Genomic DNA, 25,193 nt, shown 5'->3' on the forward strand with positions numbered 1-25,193 from the left:
CAAAGCTGTTAGCTTTGTAAGTTGTTTCTCTGGTGACTGACCCACGCAGTTCAAAATATCTCTAGGGCTAGTGAGAGCAGTGTCAGGTGACTTCAGCTTTGAGAGGGGTTGATGGTGATTGTAAATCCCTTCTGAAATGACTGTGACATCAGCTCCAAGGTCCATTTTAAAGTCAATAGTCTTTCCATGAATATTTAGTTTCACTGTCCAAGCAGGCTCTGTGTCATCACAAGGTGACAGATCCCAGAAACAATGGCTCTTGACTGTACTCTGTAATTGTAGCTCTCTCTCTCACTGCCTTATTGCAACAAACTGCTACAAAATGTCTATATTTTGTGCATTTACTACATATTTCATTTTTAGCTGGACATGTCTTTAGCTATGACATTTTTGTACATTATTCTAAAAGGCTTTGTAGTATTCCTCAAATTTACTCATAGCCTCAGGGCTTTTATGATAATGACTTTTAGCAGTCATGCTGAGTCTTTTTGCTGCTTCTGAGTTAATTTCAGGTTTATCAAATTGCTCCTGCCTTTTGTTCTGCTGTTTAACTAGCTCAGACTACTTTGCTATCTGTATAGCTGTGTTTAGGCTTAAATCTGTTTTTAATTGTAGCTGCTATGAAAGATTTTTATCTGTTAACCCAATAACCATCCTGTCTCTGAAATTTTCATGTTTTGCAGTCTCCAAATCACAGCTTTTAGCCAATGCATGAAGAACTCTTATAAAACATTCAACATTTTTCCATGGTCTTTGAATTATCTAGTGAAAACATGCTCTTTCAAAAACCACATTTCTCTGAGGTATAAAGTATTCATCAAACGTAGCCAGAATCCTTTCATAGTCATCTTTGTGATTGTCTTCAGCAAAGGCAAAAGATTTAAGGATATGTTCTGCCTGCTTCCTGAGCATAAATAAAGTGAATACCTAGATGTCTCCATTTGCTCATGGAGTTTGGTTGCAGTGCAAAATCTTGCAAAATACTGCTTCTAGTCTGTCCATTTTGTAGGTTCAACAAAACGAAAGTTTTCTGGGGCTCTGAAGAGTGGCATGTTGATGAGATCAATCCTGCAACCTTTGTTGCTTTGTTTCTTCTGTTTGCAAGTTTTGTTGCTACTTTCCTTCTGTGTCTGTTCTCCTCTGGCATTAATTTACTCCTGACACTATGTCATTGTACACAGTAGGTTGCAGGTCTGCTAGTAGCAGGTTAGGCTCCTGCACCAGGTGGAAGCTATAGAGCCTCCTTCTCAGAGAGAGACATCAGAGATCCTTTTAATGTACTGCCAGGTAAAACTGAGATTAGCTTAAATAATGTATGTTATATATAGCGTCATCTAGTAGCTGAACAGTATGATACAGTTTCACATTCAAGATTACACAGACCTCTGCCACTTGAGCTAATCAAGTGAATGACAGCAATTGTAGGTTGTCATCTTCTGTATGCACCAGATGGGAATGGGACATATTGTATTAATTTAGATGGAATATATAATAGAAGAAAAGGACAAAGGTGTTAACATAATGCAGTCACTGTCCAACATGAAACAGTGTTAAACAAGGTTCAGGGTTTGGAATACAGAGACTTCAGCCTGCTTAGTACCATGACAAACACACCATTAAAAATTCTTTAACTTTTAATTAAAGATAAACAAAAGAAAGGAAACAGTTAAAGCATATGAAATGTGAAGTATTACATACGGCTTTCATTTTAACAACATCCCCTGTTCGCTTTCCCTTTAGCTGAAGAAAGTTTTTACAAGGAAAAGCGCCCTGTTTGATAGTTTCTTAGATCAGTGGTTTTCAACCAGGGGTATGCAGAGGTCCTCCAGGGATACATCTACTCCTCTAGATATTTGTCTAGTTTTACAACAGGCTACATAAAAAGCACTTATGAAATCAGTACAAACTAAAATTTCATAGAGACAGTGACTTGTTTATACTGATCTGTATACTATACACTGAAATGTAAGTACAATATTTATATTCCAATTGATTTATTTTATAATTATAGAGTAAAAATGAGAAAGTAAGCAATTTTTCAGTAATAGTATGCTGTGACACTTTTGTATTTCTGTCTGATTTTGTAAGCAAGTAGTTTTTAAGTGAGGTGAAACTTGGGGTACACAAGACAAATCAGACTCCTGAAAGGGCTACAATAGTCTGGAAAGATTGAAAGCCACTGTCTTAGATGGCATCAAAGATGGTAATATCTGTCCTTTTGGGGAAAAGAAAGGAAGTTAGTTGAGACAGGCTGGAGCTGTTGATGTTAAAGTCCAATCCTGTTTCATCCCAGGCACTGTTTGGGATTCAGCTGGACCCAGTAGAGGTGGCTGTGTCATAGATTCATAGACTCTAGGACTGGAAGGGACCTTGAGAGGTCATCGAATCCAGTCCTCTGCCCTCATGGCGGGACCAAATACTGTCTAGACCATCCCTGATAGACATTTATCTAACCTACTCTTAAATATCTCCAGAGATGGAGATTCCACAACCTCCCTAGGCAATTTATTCCAGTGTTTAACTACCCTGACAGTTAGGAACTTTTTCCTAATGTCCAACCTAAATCTCCCTTGCTGCAGTTTAAGCCCATTGCTTCTTGTTCTATCCTTAAAGGCTAAGGTGAACAAGTTTTCTCCCTTCTCCTGATGACACCCTTTTAGATACCTGAAAACTGCTATCATGTCCCCTTTCACTCTTCTCTTTTCCATACTAAACAAACCCAATTCTTTCAGCCTTCCTTCATAGGTCATGTTCTCAAGACCTTTAATCATTCTTGTTGCTCTTCTCTGGACCCTCTCCAATTTCTCTACATCTTTCTTGAAATGCAGTGCCCAGAACTGGACACAATACTCCAGTTGAGGCCTAACCAACGCAGAGTAGAGCAGAAGAATGACTTTTCGTGTCTTGCTCACAACACACCTGTTAATGCATCCCAGAATCACGTTTGCTTTTTTTGCAACAGCATCACACTGTTAACTGTCTTCTGGGTCCCTTTCTCTGCCTGGTCTGGTTGGGACATCTCTCAGAATCAGGATGACGAAGGAAACTATTATTGTGCTTCGTTTGACAATAAACCTGGCTCAGATTCCTTCGTACCTTACTAGAGTCTGTGGTCTTTGGGGGTTCTTTCGGGGTTTGCTGTGTCAGCTATCTGGGCAGAACTGGGGCAGCACACAGAGGGAACACACACGCAGCCAACTGTTATCATCATCGAACAAGGGCAGAGCACCACACTAGTAGCTACTGACAAAGTTACTTCTTGCAGAATGACACCAACAGCCCTTCCAGTCCCAAGTTTCTACAAATTTGTCCTCCCTGAGTTCTTTTAACTATCAGACACTCAGACTTTTCCCCTTTGGTTCATCACCCCCAGTGACATGAGACCAACTCCTCTGATACTGGCTTACTTTGGTCCCCACACTCCACCCAGTTTGCACACCAGAGATGTGCTTGGGGTAAAAATAAACAAAAGGTTTATTTAATAGAAAAACCACAGATTCAAAGACGAAATAGTAAGGGAAAACAAACACATACAAATTACACAGTAAATAAAGATACAACCACAGGCTTTACACTTTCATGTTAGATGAATTCCCTTTTCTAATACAAGTTACCTATTGCCTTTGAACAGTTTCCCAGTGTACCCTTTAACTATAGGAGAGATCCAATATTTCACGGACAGCTTCCTACCTAGAAGCTATCCCTCAGTTTCTGGGTGTCTTTCACCTCAAACTCCTTCCATTTTAAAAGGGTTTGCAGGGTTTGTTTGTTTTTTCTTTAGTCACTATACCTATTCAAGGTTGGGAAATCCTCAGTTGTCACAATGTCTTTCTATTAACTTTAATGGCCCATCCTAGACTTTTCCTGGGTTGTACAGGGAATGGGTACTTGAAGCTGGGTTCATGTAAACAACTGGTTTGGGAGGTAGTACTTCCTGCCTGATTTCTTCACTGTCCTGTTGTGAGATGATGCTACATTCATAACCATGGTCTGTATTAATATCTCATAATGACCATTAAGTTCAGACCATTACAAGCTTTCATAAAAGACCTTACTTGGTATGTGTTATAGTACAATAATATTGTATACAATTGTTGGATCCAGTGTTGTTGTACTCGTGTCGGTCCCAGGATATTAGAAAGACAAGATGGGTGAGGTAACATCTTTTTTTGGACTAACTTCTGTTGCTGAGACAGACAGACTTTCAAGTTTACACAGAACTCTTCTTGGGGTCTAGACCTGAAGCTCAAAAGTTTCTCTCTCATATCAACAGAAGTTGCTCTGATAAAAGATATTATCTCATCCACCTTGTCTCTCTTGTATACAATCAGTTGATTTAACAGGTTATTTTTTGAGGGGAGGGGGTTAAACCTTCTGCCCTCCAATGGGAATGTCTGGACCCCAACGGTTACAACCTCCCACAATTTTCTAAGTTCCTGGTGGGCTGTGGTCCCCCTCCCCCCATGGATTACATTCACTCATGGCCCACAATGATATATAAACTAGTAAGATTTCCCAAAGATATTGCAGGAAATTGCCATATTTGTCACATATGCCACCTAAGTTTGCAGCTAAATAAATGACTTTTGCAGTAAACTGACTTGTCCGCTGTATTGTGTTTAAAGAAGGCTATGTCCATTTATTCATTATTCCTGTATATATTTCTGTATATAAATATTTTTTCACAGAAAATAAAGAGGGACTGATGCAAATATTTACACTTCTGTTTATTCCCCGGAGACATGAAGATGACTGTGAGTGAAGCAGAGCACCCTCTTCTGTGCGAAGGAACCCGAAGAGAGAAGGGTGACCTGGCTCTTGCTCTGATGATCACATACAAAGATGACCAGTCTAAACTGAAAAAGGTGTGTCCCTTTAAGTGATCAGAGCTGAATTACCCTGTGTCATATCCCACTCATGGCCTTGGGGCTGCATTGTATTGCTTATATTATCCTTCCAGTGCAAAATCTGCAGAGGCATACTTTCCAAGGGGTTCCTAAATTCTGACATGGCGGCATACATCTCTCACACTTACGGTATGTCTACACTATGGGATTATTCCGATTTTACAGAAACGTTTTTTTAAAACAGATTGTATAAAGTCGAGTGCACGCAGCCACACTAAGCACATTAATTCAGCGGTATGCGTCCAGGTACTGAGGCTAGTGTTGATTTTCTGAGCGTTGCACTTGGGTAGCTATCCCATAGCTATCCCATAGTTCCCGCAGTCTCCCTCGCCCATTGGAATTCTGGGTTGAGATCCCAGTGCCTGATGGGGCAAAAAACATTGTCGCGGGTGGTTCTGGGTACAGCCTCACCCCTCACTCCGTGCAAGTAGCAGACAACCGTTTTGCGCCCTTTTTCCTGGGTGAACTGTGCAGACACCATAGCACGGGAAGCATGGACCCTGCTCAGCTCAAGACAGCAGTCATTGACATTGTAAACACCTCGCGCATTCTCATGCAGTCTATGCTGAACCAGGACTTGCAAAACCAGGCGAGGAGGAGGAGGCGGCTACGGCAGCGCAACGATGAGAGCGATGAGAGCATGGACACAGAATTCTCTCAAACCTCGGGCCCCTGCGCTTTGGAGATCCTGCTGGTAATGGAGCAGGTTCTATCCATGGAATGCCGATTTTGGGCCAGGGAAACAAGTACAGACTGGTGGGACGACATAGTGTTGCAGGTGTGGGACAATTTCCAGTGGCTGCGAAACTTTCACATGCGTAAGGGCACTTTCATGGAACTTTGTGACTTGCTTTCCCCTGCCCTGAAACACCAGAATACCAAGATGAGAGCAGCCCTCACAGTTGAGAAGAGAGTGGCGATAGCCCTCTGGAAGCTTGCAACACCAGACAGCTACTGGTCAGTTAGGAATCAATTTGGAGTGGGAAAATCTACTGTGGGGGCTGCTGTGATGCAACTAGCCAAAGCAATCATTAAGCTGTTGCTACAAAAGTTTGTGACTCTGGGAAATGTGCAGGTCATAGTGGCTGGCTTTGCTGCAATGGGATTTCCTAACTGTGGTGGGGTGATAGATGGAACCCATATCCCTATCTTGGCACCGGAGCACCAGGGCACCCAGTACATAAACCACAAGGGGTACTTTTCCATGGTGCTGCAAACACTGGTGGATCACAAGGGATGTTTCACCAACAAGGGATGTTTCACTGGTGGGATGGCCGGGAAGGGTTCATGACGCTCGCGTCTTCAGGAACACTACTCTGTTTAAACAGCTGCAGCAAGGGAACTACTTCCCAGACCAAAAATTAACAGTTGGGGATGTTGAAATGCCTGTAGTTGTCCTGGGGGACCCAGCCTACCCCTTGATGCCATGGCTCATGGAGCCATACACAGGCAGCCTGGACAGTAGTCAGGAGTTGTTCAACTACAGGCTAAGCAAGTGCAGAATGGTGGTAGAATGTGCATTTGGCCGTTTAAAGGCGCACTGCCGCTCAGACCTCAGCCAAACCAACGTCCCCTTTGTTATTGCTGCTTGCTGTGTGCTCCACAATCTCTATGAGAGTAAGGGGGAGACCTTTATGGTGGCGTGGGAGGCTGAGGCAAATCACCTGGCCGCTGATTATGCGCAGCCAGACACTAGGGCGATTAGACGAGCACACCAGGAAGCGGTGAGCATCAGAGAGGCTTTGAAAAACAGTTTCATCATGGGCCAGGATACGGTGTGACTGTTGTGTTTGTTTCTCCTTGATGAAACACAGCCCCCTCCCCGATTGACTCATTCCCTGTAAGTCACCCACCTTCTCCCTTCGATTACCGGTTGCTTCCTAAGAAAATAAAGTCACTCTCGTTTAAAAATCATATATTCTTTATTAATTAATTATAAAAAGAGGGAGAGAACTGACAAGGTAGCCCAGATAGGGTTTGGAAGGAGGATAGGAGGGAAGGAAAAGGCCACTAAAAAAATTTCAAAATAATGACAGCCTTTTGGAATGGGTGGGTGCACGGAGCCTCCCCCCACGCGTTCTTAGTCGTCTAGTGGATGAGGAGGCTAAGGAACATGATGAAGGGGGAGGATGGTTATACAGGGGCTGCAGCGGCACTCTGTGATCCTGCTGCTGTTCCTGAAGCTCCACCAGATGCCGGAGCATGTCCGTTTCATCACGCAGCAGCCCCAGAGTTGCATCCCGACACCTCAGAACTTCCTGCCGCCACCTCTCATCTCAAGCATCTCTCCTCTCCTCACGTTGGTCCCTCCTATCCTCACGTTGGTCCCTCCTGTCCTCACGGTCACTGGCATCTTTCCTATACTTTGATACCAAGTCCTTCCACTCATTCAGATGAGCTCTTCCATTGCGGGTCACTTCCATGATTTCCAAGAACATTTCGTCTCGCATCTTTTTTTTCCGCGGCCTTATCTGAGATAGTCTTCGGGACGGAGGAGGGAGACTTGAAAAATTTGCAGCTGCAGGAGGGAGGGAAAAAAGGAGAGAAGTATTTAAAAAGATACATTTTACAGAACAATGGTTATACTCTTTCACGGTGAACAACACTATTCACCTTACATAGCACATAGCACGTGATCTCACTACAAGGTTGCATTTTGCATCTTAATATTGAGTGCCTGCGGCTTTGGTGTTAGAGATCACAGACGCTGGTCCAGGCATCAGAATTCGGCTTGCATGTGGCCATTGGTAAGCCATTGTCTTTCAGCTTCTGCAGCCTTCATATATCCAGCGCCCTTCTTTCTCAAATAGGAAGCAAAGCCCGTTGAGTGCTGTTTCTTTTCTCTTAACGTGCAGCACCAGAACTGCCCCCATCCAATTCTCTGGGATGATCGCTTTACCCCTCCCCCCACCGTGTGGCTGGTATCATGAAAGATCGCTGCTAGCCACCCTCCCCACCACCACGTGGCTGGCAGCAGGGAAGATTCCAGCTAGCCAAACGCGAAAAAGCTCAGCACCATCACCCTCCCCCTCCCCCTGCTTGGCTGAGTGCAGGGAAGGATTTATTTTAAGCCACAGGCAAACAGCCCAACTATCTCTGTCCCTTTAATTAAATTCCCATATTTCAACCAGGTTACCATGAACGATATCACGCTCCTGAGGATAACACAGCGAGATAAAGAACAGATGTTGCTTGAATGCCAGCAAACACCAGGACCATATGCAGCTAGGCTTTGTCATGCAATGAAACCACATTACTTGCTACATGCATGGTGTGGTCAAGTATCCTACCATGGAGGACGGAATAAGGCTGCCCTGCCCAGAAACCTTCTGCAAAGGCTTTTGGAGTACCTCCAGGAGAGCTTCATGGAGATGTCCCTGGAGGATTTCCGCTCCATCCCCAGACATGTTAACGGACTTTTCCAGTAACTGTACTGGCCGCGAATGCATCCCAAGTCCTCAGGGCAAATTAATCATTAAAAAACGCTTGCTTTTAAACCATGATTTTATATTTACAAAGGTACACTCAACAGAGGTCCCTTCCATGGCTTCATTGTCTGGGATAGTGGCTTGGGAAGGCTGGGAGGGTACTTCTGTCAGGCTGAGAAAAAGCTCCTGGCTGTTGGGGAGAACGGAGTGCTGTGTGCTCTCTGCAAGCTCATCCTCCTCTTCCCCGTCCACAGAATCCTCAGGCAAGGCTAAGATTACCCCCACCTTGGAATCCACGGACAGGGGTGGGGTAGTGGTGGCGGACCCACTTAGAATTGCATGCAGCTCAGCGTAGAAGCAACATGTTTGCGGCCCTGCCCCGGACCTTCTGTTTGCTTCTTTGGTTTTCTGATAGGCTTGTCTGAGTTCCTTAACTTTCACATGGCACAGTACTGAGTCCCTGGTGTGGCCTCTCTCCATCATGGCCTTCGAAATTTTTTCAAATGTTTTTTCATTTCGTCTTTTGGAACGGAGTTCTGTTAGCACGGAATCCTCTCCCCATATAGCGATCAGATCCAGTACCTCCCATGCGGTTCATGCTGGAGCTCTTTTTCGATTCTCAGACTGCATAGTTACCTGTGCTGATGAGCTCTGCGTGGTCACCTGTGCTGATCAGCTCTCCACGCTGGGCAAACAGGAAATGAAATTCAAAAGTTCGCAGGACTTTTCCTGTCTACCTGGCCAGTGCATCTGACTCCAGACTGCTGTCCAGAGTGGTCACAATGGTGCACTGTGGGATACCTCCAGGAGGCCAATACCGTTGAAATTGCAGCCACACTAACCCTATTCCGAAATGGCAATACTGATTTGAGCGCTACTCCCCTCGTCGGGGAGGAGTACAGATATTGATATTAAGAGCCCTTTATATTGATATAAAGGTCCTCATGTGGACGGGTACAGGGTTAATTCGGTTTAACGCTGCTAAATGCGGTATAAACCCGTAGCATAGGCCAGGCCTCAGTTCTCATTCACTACATATGATCTCACCCTTTATCCATTAGGATGCTGTCACCTGTGACCTTGAATTTTCAGGGTAGCTCCGTATCTGCCCTCGGTCCTGGCTCAGTTTTGCCCCAGGGATATTGGCCTGCATTCTTTGCCTTGCCAAAGTGTTAGTTCTGTGTTCTGTGAGGCGTTGGCCTCTGTTTTACATGTTGTCCTAGTTCCAGTCCACTTTGCCCTGTGACCTAGGTACCTGTAGAGAAAATTGTAACCAACATCTTACTTCATACAGTAGAACCTCAGAGTTATGAACACCGGGGGAACGGAGGTTGTTTGTAACAGTGAAATGTTTGTAACTCTGAACAAAACGTTATGGTGGTTCTTTCAAAAGTTTACAATTAATACAACTTTGAAATTTTGCTAGGCAGAAGAAACATGCTTTTAACCATCTTAATTTAAATGAAACAAGCACAGAAACAGTGTTCTCTCTTTGCAAATCTTTTTATAAACTTTCCCTTTTTTTTTCTTTTTTTTTGAACTCTGCTGCTGCCTGATAGTGTACTTCTGCTTCCAAATGAGGTGTGTGGTGTGACTGGTTGGATCACAGAAACCCCCTTAGGAACTGCCAACTGATGTGCCAAGACTACTTCCGCCTCTGCTTTCCCTGTCAGCTCAGGACTCCAGCACCCTCTTTTGTTAAGCAGACACGCCAGTTTGCTCCAGCACAGACCCAGGGTCTGAACCACATGACTGGATACCTTCCTAGTCTGGGCACAATCCTTTCCCCTAGTACAGCCCTTGTTGCAGCTCAGGTGGTAGCCAGAGGATTTCTCATGATGGCTCTCCTCTTTGTTCTGTTCCACCCACTTATATATCTTTTGCATAAAACAGGAATCCTTTGTCCCTCTCTGGATTCCCACCCCGTCCTTCTCAATGGAAAAGCACCAGGTTAAAGATGGATTCCAGTTCAGATGACATGATCACGTCATTGTAAGTTTTCATTACCCACTTGCCAGCACATACTTATACAGGAAGGCTTAGAAGTAAAACAGAGCCATCTACAGACAATTGTCCTGGTTAATGGGAGCCATCAAGATTCTAAATCATCATTAATGGCCCACGCTTTGCATAATTACAATAGGCCCTCAGAGTTATATTTTATATTTCTGGTTTCAGATACAAGAGTGATACATCTATACAAATAGGATGACCACACTCAGTAGATTATAAACTTTGTAATGATACCTTACAAGAGACCCTTTGCATGAAGCGTATTCCAGTTACTTATATTCATACCCATTAGCATATTTTAATAAAATCCTATAGAGTGCAACATCACATGATTGAGTCAGTTTGTAACTCTGGTGTTCATAACTCTGAGGTTTTACTGTAATATATCCCAACTCAGCTGCATGTGTACACATGTATATCTTATTTGCACTTGGAAGGACATAATTGTGCAGAACAATTAAACAATTGCTGATTCTGCATGAAAAACTTTGAAGCCCATTCTACTGAGAGACAATTCTATTCTTCTAGAGTATTTTCAGTATTCTTCTACCTTATTAAAGAGTTTGCCTGTTCTGCTTCTCTTTCCCCTATTTCATGTTACAATCTTCTGCCTGTGGCATTACCAATAATCTAGACATTAATTCACTGAGACATCAAAATTGGTTACTTTTGTGTGAATGAACAACACAAATGGACAAATTCTTAAAACCCAGATTGTTTTCATGCAAATACTTCCAAGTAATTAAAATAGAAAAGTGAGGCTCAGAAACTGTTGTTAAAGAATAACAGAGTGTATTTCTCTAGTATATAGAAGTCTCAAAGGCCTTTCAACACTTCTGTACAGTAGGTCAGGATTTTACAGTTAGAGAAACTGAGGCACAAAAGTGTAATGACTTGGCCAAGGTCACCCAGTGAGTCTGTGGCAGAACTGTGAATAGAACCCAGATCTCCTGGCTCCCAGTTCTGTGATTTAACCATTCGATGAGAATCAGAATTGTTTCCATACTGAATGTTGGAAGGGGTCATTGGCTTTTTAAGATGCATGTAAATGGAGAAGGAGTAGTTGGTACCGTTTGAGTCTACCCTTCAGAATGGTGCAGTCATGTGTGTATAGAACCTGTCTGGCTGATCTCAGAGCCTGCTTTTCCTAAAGGAGCTGAAAAGGACCTAGGGGTTACAGTGGACGAGAAGCTGGATATGAGTCGACAGTGTGCCCTTGGTGCCAAGATGGCTAATGGCATTTTGGGCTATATAAGTAGGAGCATTGTCAGCAGATTGAGGGATGTGATCATTCCCCTCTATTCAACATTGGTGAGGCCTAATTTGGAGTACGGTGTCCAGTTTTGGGCCCCACACTACAAGGATGAGGAAAAATTGGAAAGAGTCCAGCGGAAGGCAACAAAAATGATTAGGGGGCTGGAGCACATGACTTATGAGGAGAGGCTGAGGGAACTGGGATTTAGTCTGCGGAAGAGAACGAGGGGGGATTTGATAGCTGCTTTCAACGACCTGAAAGGGGGTTCCAATGAGGATGGATCTAGACTATTCTCAGTGGTACCAAATGACACAACAAGGAGTAATGCTCTCAAGTTGCAATGGGGGAGGTTTAGGATATTAGGATAAACTTTTTCACTAGGAGGATGGTGAAGCACTGGAATGGGTTACCTAGAGAAGTGGTGGAATCCTCTTCCTTAGAGGTTTTTAAGGTCAGGCTTGACAAAGCCCTGGCTGGGATGATTTAGTTGGGGATTGGTCCTGCTTTGAGCAGGGGGTTGGACTAGATGACCTCCTGAAGTCCCTTCCAACCCTGATATTCTATGATTCTACGAGACAACTACTACCAAATAGCACATTCTGCTATTCCTTATATAGGAAGGCATTAGAAGGTGGCTGTCTAGTACCTGCTGGTGAATCTTACTACCTGGAGTTGTAACTACCTGGAAAAGGAAAAGAGTGCAGAATGTGTGTCCAACTCCTGAATGCCCAGAAACACAGGAACCAACTTTGATTTCCCAGGGGTGCTCCACCCACGCTCTGCCCCAGGCCCTGCCCCCACTCCACCCCTTTCCATCCCAGCTCTGCCTCTTGCTGTGCCCACTCTGCTCCTGCCCCTTCCCGCTCCCTCCGCCTCTTCCTGCCCCTGCTTCTCCCCATATCCTCTAGCACCTCTTGCCCGCTGCTGATCAGCAGCGGGCAGGAGGCTCTGGGGGGAGCAGAGGAGCTTATCAGCGGGGCCCACTAGTGTGTGCTGAGTACCAACTCTTTTTTTTCAGTGGGTCAGGTGCTCCAGCCCCGGAGCACACACAGAGTTGGTGCCTATCCCTAGAAAAATCTGCAGAGATACACTACGAGCATTGAGAACAATGTGTCAGGACAGAGTAAGCATGATAGTTTTAAGTGATTCTTACTTCTGAAATATAACATTTGCTTCTGCAATGATTTTGATATCTACTGAATTTTATCTAGTTTCCTTATATTAAGGAATAATATTTTAAGAATTAACAGCTCTTCAATGTAACAAGATTTTGCACAATATAGTCTTTATTAATAGTAACCATACTTTGCCATTCTATAATTATTTTCATCTGAGGATATCTAAGCACCTTAAAAATACAGTAGAACCTCAGTTACAAACACCTCAAGGAATGGAGTGTTTGTAAATCTGAACAAAATGTTAGGTTCTTTCAAAAGTTTACAACAGAACATGAACTTAATACAGCTTTGAAACTTTAATATGCATTGCATGAAACAGAATTTTATTAAGCTTCTGGGGCTGGGACCATGTCTTCCGCAGCACCTAACAAAATGGGGCTGCGATCTTAATTGCACCCACGCCCCCAAAAGATAATGTATGAGACATCTCTAAGGTTCATAAACACTAGAAACTATCCGTTTACCTAACAGACTTTGAAATATTTACAGTCTTAGAGTGAGGACTTTCTGAGAGCCAGTTCCAGTCAAGCTCAGAGTATCATTTCCCCCGCGGGTGCTCCAGTCCTGTTCCTTTCCCCTTCATCTGGCAGACGCCAGGAGGGGTCTGGGAGGATCTGGGGCTGAGCAGGAGAAGCGCTGTGCAAATGTCAGGACACGTCCCGGGGCTGAGCTGTAGGGGGGAGGCCGTGGCGGGGCCCTGGAGGCCCTCTTTTCACTGGGCCTGAGAGGCGGCGGCTCCTCCTGCGACCGCGGGGGGCAGCACCAGCGGCGGGTGGGGCCTGTAGCAGAGACCGGCTCCCAAGGTGGAAGGGCCGCGCTCTCGCTGGCGCCCCTGCTGCCTCCACGGTGGCAGGCGCCCGGTGCGGCCAGTGCTTGGCGGCGGCCCTGCCATGGCTGGCAGCGGCTCCCGCTGCAGCCGCCGGAGCTGACATGGCCCGGGTGAGCGGCGCGCCGGGGGCGGAGGAGGCCCCGGAGAGTTACCCGCTCCGCCAGGAGAACGAGCTGCAGGTGCTGGAGTCCATCTACGGGCAGGACTTCCGAGACCTGCGGCAGGAGCGGCCCTGGAAGGTAGCGAGCTGCGCGGCCTGCGGCAGCCCAGCGCGAGGGGCGGCCGCGTGGGTGCCTGGCCGAGCCCCCGCCACCCGCAGGGAGCCCGGCGCGTGGGTGGGGGGGGGTGCCCTGAAGGGAGCCCGGTTAGCCTGGCACTGCTGCGACAAAAAGTGTGTCCTGCTGGGGTGTCCCCTTGTCCTGCCCTTCCCCCCTTCCGAGGAGCCTGGGGCGGGGGGAGCTTTCCAGCCCCTCTGTCGCGCCCCCGCGTCGCTCTGCTGCTCTCCACATAGACCTGCATGGAGGGGGTGTTGCCCGCTGCTGGAGCTACCCCACATCCTCTCGCACAGCGCGCAAGGCGGTCCCTGCTTGGCCTGCCCCGCCAGATGTGCGCGGCTCCCTTCCCTTACGGCCCCGGAGCTGGTGTTAACGCGAGAGCCCCGGGTGCGGTAAAGGGAGGGAGCCTTGTTCCTGGCACGCTGTCAGGCAAGCGTCTGTAGCTGCCGCTGCGCTGCACGTTTCTGAGTGTGTCCCCCCAGCCCAGTTCCATGCACCGCTGCGGGACCTTTCTTGGAGACCTGGCAAAGCTTTTCTTACTTCGCCTGCGGAGCAGGGTGTAAGCGGCAGGGCCTGCCTCCGCTAGCACACCCAGCATTACCAGCCCTGAGTTGGCACTACAGGAACAGTGAAAAGTTATAATAATGATAAACTGAGCAGACTGCCTTTCAGGCCACGTTTACACGAGGGAGTTGTAGCAAAAATGACCTCCTGTTTAGCTACAGCTATAGCCAAAGCTCAAGCCACTGCTGGACTTTTTATCACAGTATTAATTACACTTTTCAAGGAGTAGCTTTAATATTGAACTTAATTAATACAATTAACTAAGAAGCTGCTGACCCCGTGTCTAGACCAAGGTTGCCACTGGTGCTGCCATTGAAAGTTGGTGGGAAGTTTTTGCTAAAACTCTCTATTATAATAAAGGCTAAAATGAGTTTCCTCCATCTGGAACTCCACTTGAAAATTCTGCCTATAGTAATCAATAAACAGAAATGAGCAAGACTGTTAATAGGGATCTGGGATCAGCAGTGGGAATTGCCCTGTTGTTCTTCTCCCAAGAGCTGTTTCTAAACATAACTAATGGATGCATTATCAAGGAAAGAATGAGTTTCCCTGGCACTCCCTCCCTATCAAGCTGCTGCTAACCTAAGACATCTATGTATGACACTTACTTGATGGCATCGGGGAATTATCACCTGCATGTTCTAGAATGATGTAAATGAAATAAAAGGATAATTTGGGGTTGACTTTAAAGGAAAGCCCCTCCCATCCTCACCTAAACTGATACATTGTTGTATATGGGATAATTCCACTCTCATGCTGAATAAATAACGTCATCCATCTCTTCCAGACGCCTGTGTAAAGTACAGATCATTTTGGATTGCCACTTAGAATTTTTTATTACTGGCTCCCCCCAAAAGGTTGCTGCTAAAGTGACAGTTCTGTGTATAAAAATACGGATTGTGTGCTGTGTAAACTGTCTTTAAACTTATATGATCCTTAACAAATATACTTTTATTCATGATTAACAAAGTTTTGGTGGTGTTTCTCTTGTGATGGTCGGAGTAACTCCTAGATTAAACTAGGAGGTAAGTCCTCACTGTTTTCCCTATTTGAGTAACTCAGTTCTCTAACCCTAGCTAGTGTCTCAGCGGTGTTCTGAGAGAGACCCTTCATTCCCTTGCTAAGACCAGCTACCATTTCTGTCTTTGAGCAGGGAACGCCTTCAGAACATTTTTAGAACGTGGTTGCTGACATCACCAAGTCCTTGATTTCTCAAGAACACCAGAAGCATTCAACCTCCTTTCTGGTCGCCCATTGTCTTCCAATTCTTTGATGGCCCTCTATATAACTGACTTTATAATTAATCCTCAGCACCCTTTTTTAATTCTATCTCTAAGTAATACTCTGCATATGCAACTTTTTAATTAATAGCATTCTTACTTCCTCTGTAGTTGATTAATTCCTTAATAGATTAATTGCATACCTATTTGCTTAATTGACTCACCTCATAACTGGTTCTCTGCATTGATTCATATTACTGTTGTTTCTCTGTATATTTGTTGCATACTATAATTGATTCACCATATAATATTTTCCTGATTATTTGGCTCACACTAACTTTCAATTTCTCAATAATTGTTTCTTAGGATAACTGATTGATTGATTAATAATTCTACTCTTCTCTAATTCTTTCCATTCCCCTTCTAGATGTCATAGTCTCTTCCCACATATTCTCTAATGCTTCCTCCTCGCCTCCAGTGATATCATCTCAGCCCTGGCCCTTCCTTTTTGCCGTTCCCAACTCCTACAAACTTCTCTGCTGGACTCGCCACTTCCAACCTCACTTATCCCTACCCACGCCTGTTCCCTTCTTTTGCTACTCAAGGGACTGCCTGCAGTGTCTCTGAAAGTATCACTGCCATCCCTTACCTTTTATATCTGCCAGTCCCCATATCTCATGATTCTCACTGAAACTTGAGGTCAATGTTTTCAATATGGACTTAATCCCTTCCTAAATTATAGTGCACTAAGGCTACTTTACTCCTGAATAGTGAATCCACAGGTAGTTTAACATGTTTTAACTTACGTGTATTAACTTCACACCTGTAGTTGAGTCACATTAACTTTCCTGAGTGTCCCCATGTAGACAAGCCCATACACTCCTGGCCCTGAGGAACATGGTGGGGGCACTGGAATGTTTCTAGCCTGTGTTTTCCTCTTGTTGCTCTTCCTTTGTCATTCCAGCTACCTCTTCTTTCCTTTCTACCACCATGTTTGTCATCTATGACTCACATTTCTTCTGGCTTTTGTCCTTAGTAAATCCAGACTCCCAGTGTCAAAAAGTTTCTGTGTACTTTTTCCACCTTTACTTTGTCAGTTTACAAAAAACATTTAAAAAAACTGAAAAGGGAAGAGAGAAAATAGTAGTTAGCAAAACTCTGCGAATATGTCTAAAATAAAAAAGCTCCATCTCTGTGCTCTAGCAGGGTTATATGGAAGCTGTGAAGGCCTAACACTGAGGGCATTCTTCACTAACAACTGTGGCTGCGTAGTCATGGCTCTCCCAGTGCTTTAAAAAAACCACCTCCACGAGGGGAATAGTTACCAGCGCTGGGAGCACTGTCTACACTGCCACTTTACAGCGCTGAAACTTGCAGTGCTCAGGGGGCTGTTTTTTCACACTCCCGAGCAAGAAAGTTGCAGTGCTGTAAAGCGGCAGTGTAGACAAGGCCTAAGTGTAAGTTTAGATTTTTATTTAAACATTCTCTAATAAACTTTTAAATCTGTTCTTTCTTTGTGGAATGCCCCTCTAACATGCTGTCTGTGACATTCCACAAATAACTCTAAATTCCATTTATTTAAAAAAATGCCAGTCACTTTTCACATACCTTTCTCCATTTAAAATATAGTGAACCACTGTTTAACCTCACTCATTACCTAAATATGACTCATGGTACGCCACTACTTCTTCAGAATATCTCTGTCTCCACTTATTCCATGAATCTTCCCACATAGGCTGGATAAACTAAGGTTGAACTGTTTAAAATAAGATAATCAATGGAGTTGGTTCATATGTTCACTAATCAATTGTAAATAAATTCATAGATTTTTAAGGTCAGGAGGGATCATTGGGATCATCCAATCTGACCTCCTGCATAACACAGGATGAGACTTCCCTGAATTAATTCCTACTTAAATTAAAAGCCTTGTTTTATATTTTAGGTAAAACAACCTCCGGAAATCAGTTTAGTTCTGCGTCCTCGGGGTTTGACAGGTGACAATGAAGTTTATGCCAAAGTTGATTTGTGGGTCAAGTGTCCCCAAACCTACCCTGATACGTGAGTGAAAATCAAAATATAGTCGTCTAATATTTTCTCTATTCTCTCCTTGACAAAAATGAAAGTTGAAGTGTAACATTTTGTGTTCATTGCCCTTATTCTTGCCTTGATTTAAATGTGTCTCTATTCATTAGACATATAGTGTTGAAGCATATAAGTGAGTAACCTTATTTCTATAATTAATCCATCTGAAAACATGTATCTGAGATAGAAGTATCCTCATACGTTCTGTGATGTAGCTGCCAGTGAGTAATAGAGATGCATCTGCCAATGGGAGACTTAGGCACTAATTCAGCAAGATATTTAAGCCTATGTGTAACTTTAAACATGTGAGTATTTCCACTGAAATCATTGAGACAACTCATGAATTTAAAGTTAATGCAGTACCTTGCTGAATAGGGAACAAAATCTTCAACTCTAAAACTGTCTGCTTGTCATAGTTCTACCATCTGCTGGTTCTGTATTGTGCTGAATTAGCCTTTTGGAGGGCTAATGGATATTTCCTTTGAATTATGAAAAGGGTGGTTGTTGTGGTTGATCAGCTGCTACTGGGGTATGGCCTTGATAGTAATTTTCTGGACAAGTACTGTTGTGTCAGAACAGCCCAATAGTCCATCTGCCACCAACAGTGGCTAGTGTCAGATGCCTCAAAGAAAAATAGTATACCCAGTTGTGCAATGATCTAACATATGGGAAGGGAACTGTTGTTCCTGACCAAGTGATGATTTCAGTATACGTTCAGTATACGGCTTGATAACCATTATAATTTTTGTTTAAGATAGTATAACTGCAGATGTTTTTCTTACTCCTATAAATGTCTCTTTTAAAATGTTCGTTATTTATCTGAGTGTACTTTATTGCAGTGTATTCCTCAGACTAATTATATATTGCTTACATAAAGAAAAAGGAAAATCAGCAAATCCAAAACTGCCATATCTTATGCCAGAAATACTGCATTTTCAGTACATCCCTCTAAAAAAAAAAATGTATTGGGTTAAAACTGTAGTTGTCACAGACTATGGAGTTACCATGATGATTCTTCTGCTAGTTGAAACTGTTGAGTACTTGTGTGCAAGCAATTCGGATTACGCTGAGTGTGAAGCAAAACTTTTTTATAATCGTGTAGATAGAGTATTACTTGTTTGGGTGTTGAATGACAATGGTTGGGTTCCTGCAAAAAAAAAAAAAAAAAAGTCTTCTTGACCTGTCGTGTGGTCTATATGGGTCTCCTTATCTGTTTGTACACCTTATCCTTATTAGAGAACATTTCTTGTGGTCTCTTTTCTCCAGTGTCCCTGAAATACAGCTGAAAAATGCAAAAGGTTTGTCGAATGAAAGCATTAATCTATTAAAATCCAGACTAGAGGATTTGGCAAAACAACGCTGTGGAGAGGTAAGAGTTCTCACTTTGTGAAAAGCCTAATTGATCATAAATAGTGTTGAAAATTATGTATAGTAAAATGTTATCAAAATAAGGAACTACAAATACATCAAACCTAGAATGTGATTATATATTATAGTAAAGCAGGGTGACGGTTCTGTTCTTCCCATAATAGTTTCTCAACTCAGGAAAGTTTAGTGCGCGCATCCAGCAAAAATAAACTACATAGAGACTGAGTTTGCATTCGCTGCCTGTCTAGGGACTATGGGATCATATCCTTAGAATGTTTGTCATTTATATAAAGTAACAAGCAGTGTATAAAATTGAGAGGATTTTATACAGTTTGTTGATTTTACAATGAAATTAAAATTCATTGTAACTGTTTAGTCAAAAACACTTTTTACTTGGTGAAGGCAAAGGCGGTGTGGTCTGGTGCATTCAACAGTAGATTGTGGGACAAGAGATCTGGATTCTAACCCCAACTCTACTGGTCAGGTCATGGAAGTGTGCCTCAATTTCCATATCTGTAAGATGGGGATATTAATACTGACCTTTTGTAAAGCACTTTGAGATCTATGCATGAAAAGTACTAGTTAGACAGGAGCTAAATATTCTGATTATTTATATACTACAAAATATAGATTTTGTATTTACTTTATTCAGATTTTAATAAACACTTCAAGTATGTTAACTACAAGCAACAATGTAAACGTTTTCCAAACTCAGTATCCATGTAGACTGAATATGGACTGAAATGATCCAAATGGTTGACAATGAATGTGGAAGCCTTTTGTAAAAGTTGTGTTTTGCAATATGCATTTCTTATGTGTGTGTGCATATTTTACATATAAATATGTTTGTGTTTAACTTGCTTGTTTTAACCTTGAAAAAGAAAAAAAAATTAAGCAACAGTAACTTCTACAATGTATTAAAACAGGAGAATATTTTTGCTATCATTTTTCTATGTCCATATGCCAGTTCACTTGGCACATATACCTCTTTTTCCATTTATACAGCATATTCTTGTTCTATTATTTTTAATATGTTCTCTGATACATACATAATATGTTCTTTGATGAATAATACTTTCATAAGAATTATTTTAGATAATTTTTCATTCAAATTGTGTTTAGTACTGAATTATTACTACAAAACTTTTTGGTACCTTCTAGGAATTAACAGTTCAACATTGTACTCTTGATTTTTATAATAAATGTGTTAATGATAGTTCAAATATTGCTTTCATTTAAGGCAGATGTTCTCAGACTGCGATCTGTGCACCGGGATGGTCCCCTGTGTGCTTGCTGGTGGTCCTCGGAGAAGTGACTGGTCACATCATGTTGATATTCCTCCTTCCTTCTAGCTGCTCTATCACATTAAAAGCGCTAAAATAATCAAATAATTTCCTAATATTACTGTTCCATGTGAGCAATTTCCTGTACTTGCTACAGGAATATATTATGCAATCATGAATCAGGGTTATCCTTACTATCAAGAATGGGAGGGTGATCCCTGACAGCCTGCTTATTAGATTGTGGTCCGCTATGTGGACCCCTCAAAGGAGGGTCCTTATCTTCCTACTCTAAGTAAGGGTGTGTTAAACAGTAAGTGGAAAGCATTATTTCTAAACAAACATTCTAAAAAATACCTTATTTATTTTCTTTCTCTCTCTCTCTCTCTCTGCACTTGCTTTTAGTTCAGTGATGCTGTAGGAAGAGTGTTTTGCTTTGTGCATGGGACAAACCAATGTGTTCATGTTGTGCTATGTCTTCTGTTCCACACTGCCTTCTGGCATCATTATTATGAGCAATCCAGGGATTAAATATTTAAGATTCTTGGAAATTTCAGTTCCCTGTAGGCAGACAGTTTAATGTGCTGTTACATGCACACCTGAATTGAAACCAAACTCCATGCTATGGGTTTATCAGTAGATCACTCAGCTGAAAAGGTGAAATCCTCTTTGTGCTGTTGCTTTCATTTTGGAGAGTTGATAGTCTTTTTCACTCAACAGGTTAATTGATTTGAAAGGGCTATTACTAGATGGTGTATGGGACAGGTAATGGCCTTTCATCCTAGGTCATCAGCATACTGGCCAACATTTTTCAGATTAACTTCCAGGGGCATCCCATCCTTCCAATGTCTCCACAGTCCTTCCACTAATATCCCTGTTCCGTCTTTCTCATCCCAGCCAGTACACTGCCCTGTACTCTATAGAATACACAACAAGGTGAGCAGAGTTCCAGCTGCCTCCCCCTCTGGGCCCCACTCCATTGGGGCTATAGTAAACATGGCTGTTGGCAGTGGTCAGGGAAGCATGGCCATAGTTACACCTGGTAAAATGGAGAAAAGGTGCTCGCTCTTGGCAGGATGCTTGCAGCAGAACAAAACCCCCTGGGCCTACCCCCTCCCTGCTCCCCTGTGTCCTGGAAGAGGATAGGGCATTATCCCTCCTTCATCCCCCTCTTGCTGTACCAAAAAGCCTGGGGAGAATGGGGCATGAACCACCCTGCCTGATCTCTGAACCCCCCTTGCTGCATTGAGGCCCTAGGTGACTGGGGCTGTTCCCCATCTCTGAACCTTTGCCATCCATCTTCTCCCTCCTGCAGTCAAGGCCTGGAGAAGAATGGGGCATAGTCCCGTCCCTGACATATTGACCTTCTGACCCACCTTTCAGTATCTGCCTCTATCTTGCATTGCCTGGGCAGTATGCTTTTGCCACCATGCCCCCCGCTTCATGCTCTCCTTGTCCTACCATTGGCGGCCGATGCTGCCCCTCCCACATTCCCATTGGCAGAAGCATAGCAAAGGTCAGTTACATTACCCAGAATCTTATGTGTCAGCCACACAGCGTATCAGTTTCTGTCTTTGACTCAGAGAGAGCACAAGAGGCTGATGCATGTGTGGCCAACACACATGATTCTGGATAAGGTAGATATTCCAGTGATAACATTATTAAGTCAGGAGTCAGGAGTTTTTTTGCTTGCGAACGGCAGTGTCCTTGACCTATTGGGAGACTTGGTCAGTCTGGTCATCAGTTCATATCCAGCCAAAATTGGCAGTGACTGAAAATTATTATCATTTGACAGGCCAAGCGGTGTAATTAGGTAGTAGTCTCAATCCCATTCCTATTGGATGGTGAAGGAACTGCTGCGCTTAATGTTTGTAGCAAATGCTTATAATATAATCATCATCAACTCAGTTGACACATTTTTTGCAGTCTCAGGAAGGCTAACAACTGGGTGGTCTTTAGAAACTGATGTGCTCTCTGAGCACACAGAAGCAGTTTCTCTAGTCCAGAGCATGGTTGAGGCATATTGGGGAAGCTTGCACTACCTTTCACTGTCCATGTTGCTTTATTTAAGGAATGTAGGGATTCATTTATCAAAGCTGTCCATCTGGCCTTTTCATTTTATTTATAGAAAATGGTTTTTAGTGAGAGGGAACTGTGCCTTGCTGACTTTGTCAGTGTTGATTTTAAGTGTCAATCTGCATAAAAGTTGGAACTGAGATGAGCTGTCTTTCAGCAGGATCCCAAGTTACCCTAGATGATGAAAAGTGGTCACCACCAAAGTGGTTCTACAGCTGTAACTCTGGATTAGGCTTGCAGAGAGAAGATCACAATTTAATAAAAGCAAATAAATAAACAATATGTTCTCAGCAACATGGACAATAATATGCAGCTATAGATACACTAAATGGCTTGCATTTTATAGAATTAAATGTTTTTTGACGATGTACAGAAGAAGACTAGAATTCTTTGAGGAGGTCAACAAGCCTGTGGACAAAGGATATCCTGGGTATATACTGTATTTAGATTTTCAGAAATCCTTTGCAAGGTCCCTTACCAAAGGCTCTTAAGCAAAATAAGCAGTCATAGGATAAGGGGAAAGGTTCTCTCCTGGACTGGTAACTGGTTAAAAGATAGGAAACAAAGGGTAGGAATAAATGGTCAGTTTTCAGAACGGAAAGAGGTAAATAGTTGTGTCCCCAAAGGATCTGTACTGGGCTCAGTCCTATTTAACATTTTTATAACAATCTGGGAAAAGAGGTAAACAGTGAGGTGGCAAAATTTGCAGACGATACAAAATTACTCAAGACAGTTAAGTGCCAGGCAGACTGTGAAGAGCTACAAAAGGATCTCACAAAACTGGGTGACTGGGCAACAAAATGGCAGATGAAATTTAATGTTGATAAATGCAAAGTAGTGCACATTGGAAAACATAATCCTAACTGTGGGTCTAAATTAGCTGCTACCACTCAAGAAAAAGAGCTCTTGGAGTCATGTGGATTGTTCTCCGATATCATCCACTCAATGTGTAGCAGCAGTCAAAAAAGTGAACAGAATGTTGGGAATCATCAAGAAAGGGGTAGATAATAAGACAGAAAATATCATATGGCTCTTATATAAATCCATGGTATGCCCACACCTTGAATATTGCATGCAGATGTGGTAGCCCCATCTCAAAAAAGATATATTGGAATTGGAAAAGGTTCAGAAAAGGGCAATAAAAATAATTAGGGGTATAGAATGGCTTCCATATAAGGAGAGATTAATAAGACTCGGACTTTTCAGCTTGGAAAAGAGGCAACTAAGGGTAGATATGATAGAGGGCTATAAAATCATATGTGATATAGAGAAGATAAATAAGGAAGTGTTATTTGCTCCTCATAATACAAGAACAAGGGGCCACCAAATGAAATTAATAGGTAGCAGGTTTAAAACAAACACAAGAAACTATTTTTTTTATGCAACACACTGTCAGCCTCTGGAACTTCTTGCCAGAGGCTGTTGTGAAGACCAATACTATAATGGGGTTCAAAAGAGAGCTAGATAGATTCATGGAAGATACGTCCATCAATGGTTATTAGCTAGGATGGGCAGGAATGGTGTCCCTAGCCTCTGTTTGCCAGAAGCTGGGATTGGGTGACAGGGCATGGATCACTTGATGATAACCTATCTATTCATTCCCTTTGGGGCACCTGCCATTTTCCGCTATCAGAGGACAGGATACTGGGCTTGATGGACCTTTGGTCTGACCCAGTATGGCCGTTCTTTTTTTTTTATATATTTTCTTTTGTTCTTAATACCATTAAAATAATTTGGTTTAGAAGTTGTTATGTTTTATCCAGGAGAGTGTTTGCATATTTGTAATGAAATTAGTGCATTTTTTTGAGAAAGCTCTCTTTGATGCCCTATTAGTGACTATCACGTCACAGTTAATAACCATAGCTCTGACAGACAGTGGTATAAGGAGAAATGTGTTAAATTCTCATAATAACTAACTGAGCATTATCAATGAGAATCTACTGACTTTATTGCTTTTCTAAAGCCTCATTACTATATCATTTTGTATTTTGAACTGTTTTGAAAACGGTGTCATTTGTGTTTACCTCTTTTTTTAGGTGATGATATTTGAACTTGCGGACCACATACAGTCATTTCTCAGTGAATATAATAAGCCACCCTCTAAGTCTTTTCATGAAGAAATGCTAAAAAATCAGCAAAAGGAACAAGAGAGACTGGCCCAGGAAGAACAGCGTCGGATGCAAGAAGCTAAGAGAAGAGAAGAACAGGAGGTAAAAGAATTAAAATGTTCATTTTCTCATTGTTTGTTATGAATATGTAACCTTTATAAGTGTATCCTTTATATATAACTAGTTGTGACGTTTCCCTCTGGTTTTATCTGGACTGGTGATCTGTTAGGTCCCTCTAATCCTTGACTCTGGGAGCCAGCTTTACCCTGCTCTGCTGTGAGAACCCCCACTCCTGGGCTGTTCACGCACAGCCTATGGCATGTAAGCTGCTCTTTGAATTGTGCAACCAAATGACTCTATCCAATATCTCCAGTCCCAGACACAACCCTAGGAACCTCCGTCTTGCAGTGTCCGGTTATGCCTGCAGCCTGCCGGACACTACAAGCTTATATGAGTTTGTCAATTTAACAAAGAAATTGATATGTACCAGGCTTGTTATCCCAAGAGGAGTCTCTGACGTGCTTCAAACCAAACGCACTGCTTCAGGTAGAATAAACAAACAGATTTATTAACTACAAAGATAAATTTAGAGTGATTATAAGTCAAAGCA

At 42.9% G+C, this 25,193-nt stretch overlaps 1 protein-coding gene across 4 annotated transcripts in view; it reads left to right on the top strand.

The window, feature by feature from the left end:
* The first annotated feature begins 13,665 nt into the window (after positions 1 to 13,665).
* The window catches only part of EIF2AK4 (eukaryotic translation initiation factor 2 alpha kinase 4), a 75,322-nt gene continuing 63,794 nt past the window's right edge, over positions 13,666 to 25,193 (top strand). For 2 of the 4 annotated variants that reach the window (XM_030559428.1, XM_030559429.1), the window contains exons 1-4: positions 13,666 to 13,849; positions 17,612 to 17,727; positions 19,018 to 19,120; positions 24,512 to 24,685. In XM_030559428.1, the coding sequence (XP_030415288.1) occupies positions 13,712 to 13,849; positions 17,612 to 17,727; positions 19,018 to 19,120; positions 24,512 to 24,685 (531 nt within the window). In that variant the 5' untranslated portion in view covers positions 13,666 to 13,711. Of the gene's footprint in view, positions 13,850 to 17,611; positions 17,728 to 19,017; positions 19,121 to 22,635; positions 22,906 to 24,511; positions 24,686 to 25,193 lie in introns of those variants that run through there. The other 2 variants (XM_030559432.1, XM_030559431.1) reach the window with 2 other exon arrangements.

Source organism: Gopherus evgoodei, chromosome 4 (assembly GCF_007399415.2).
Source record: "Gopherus evgoodei ecotype Sinaloan lineage chromosome 4, rGopEvg1_v1.p, whole genome shotgun sequence".
NCBI lineage: Eukaryota > Metazoa > Chordata > Testudines > Testudinidae > Gopherus > Gopherus evgoodei.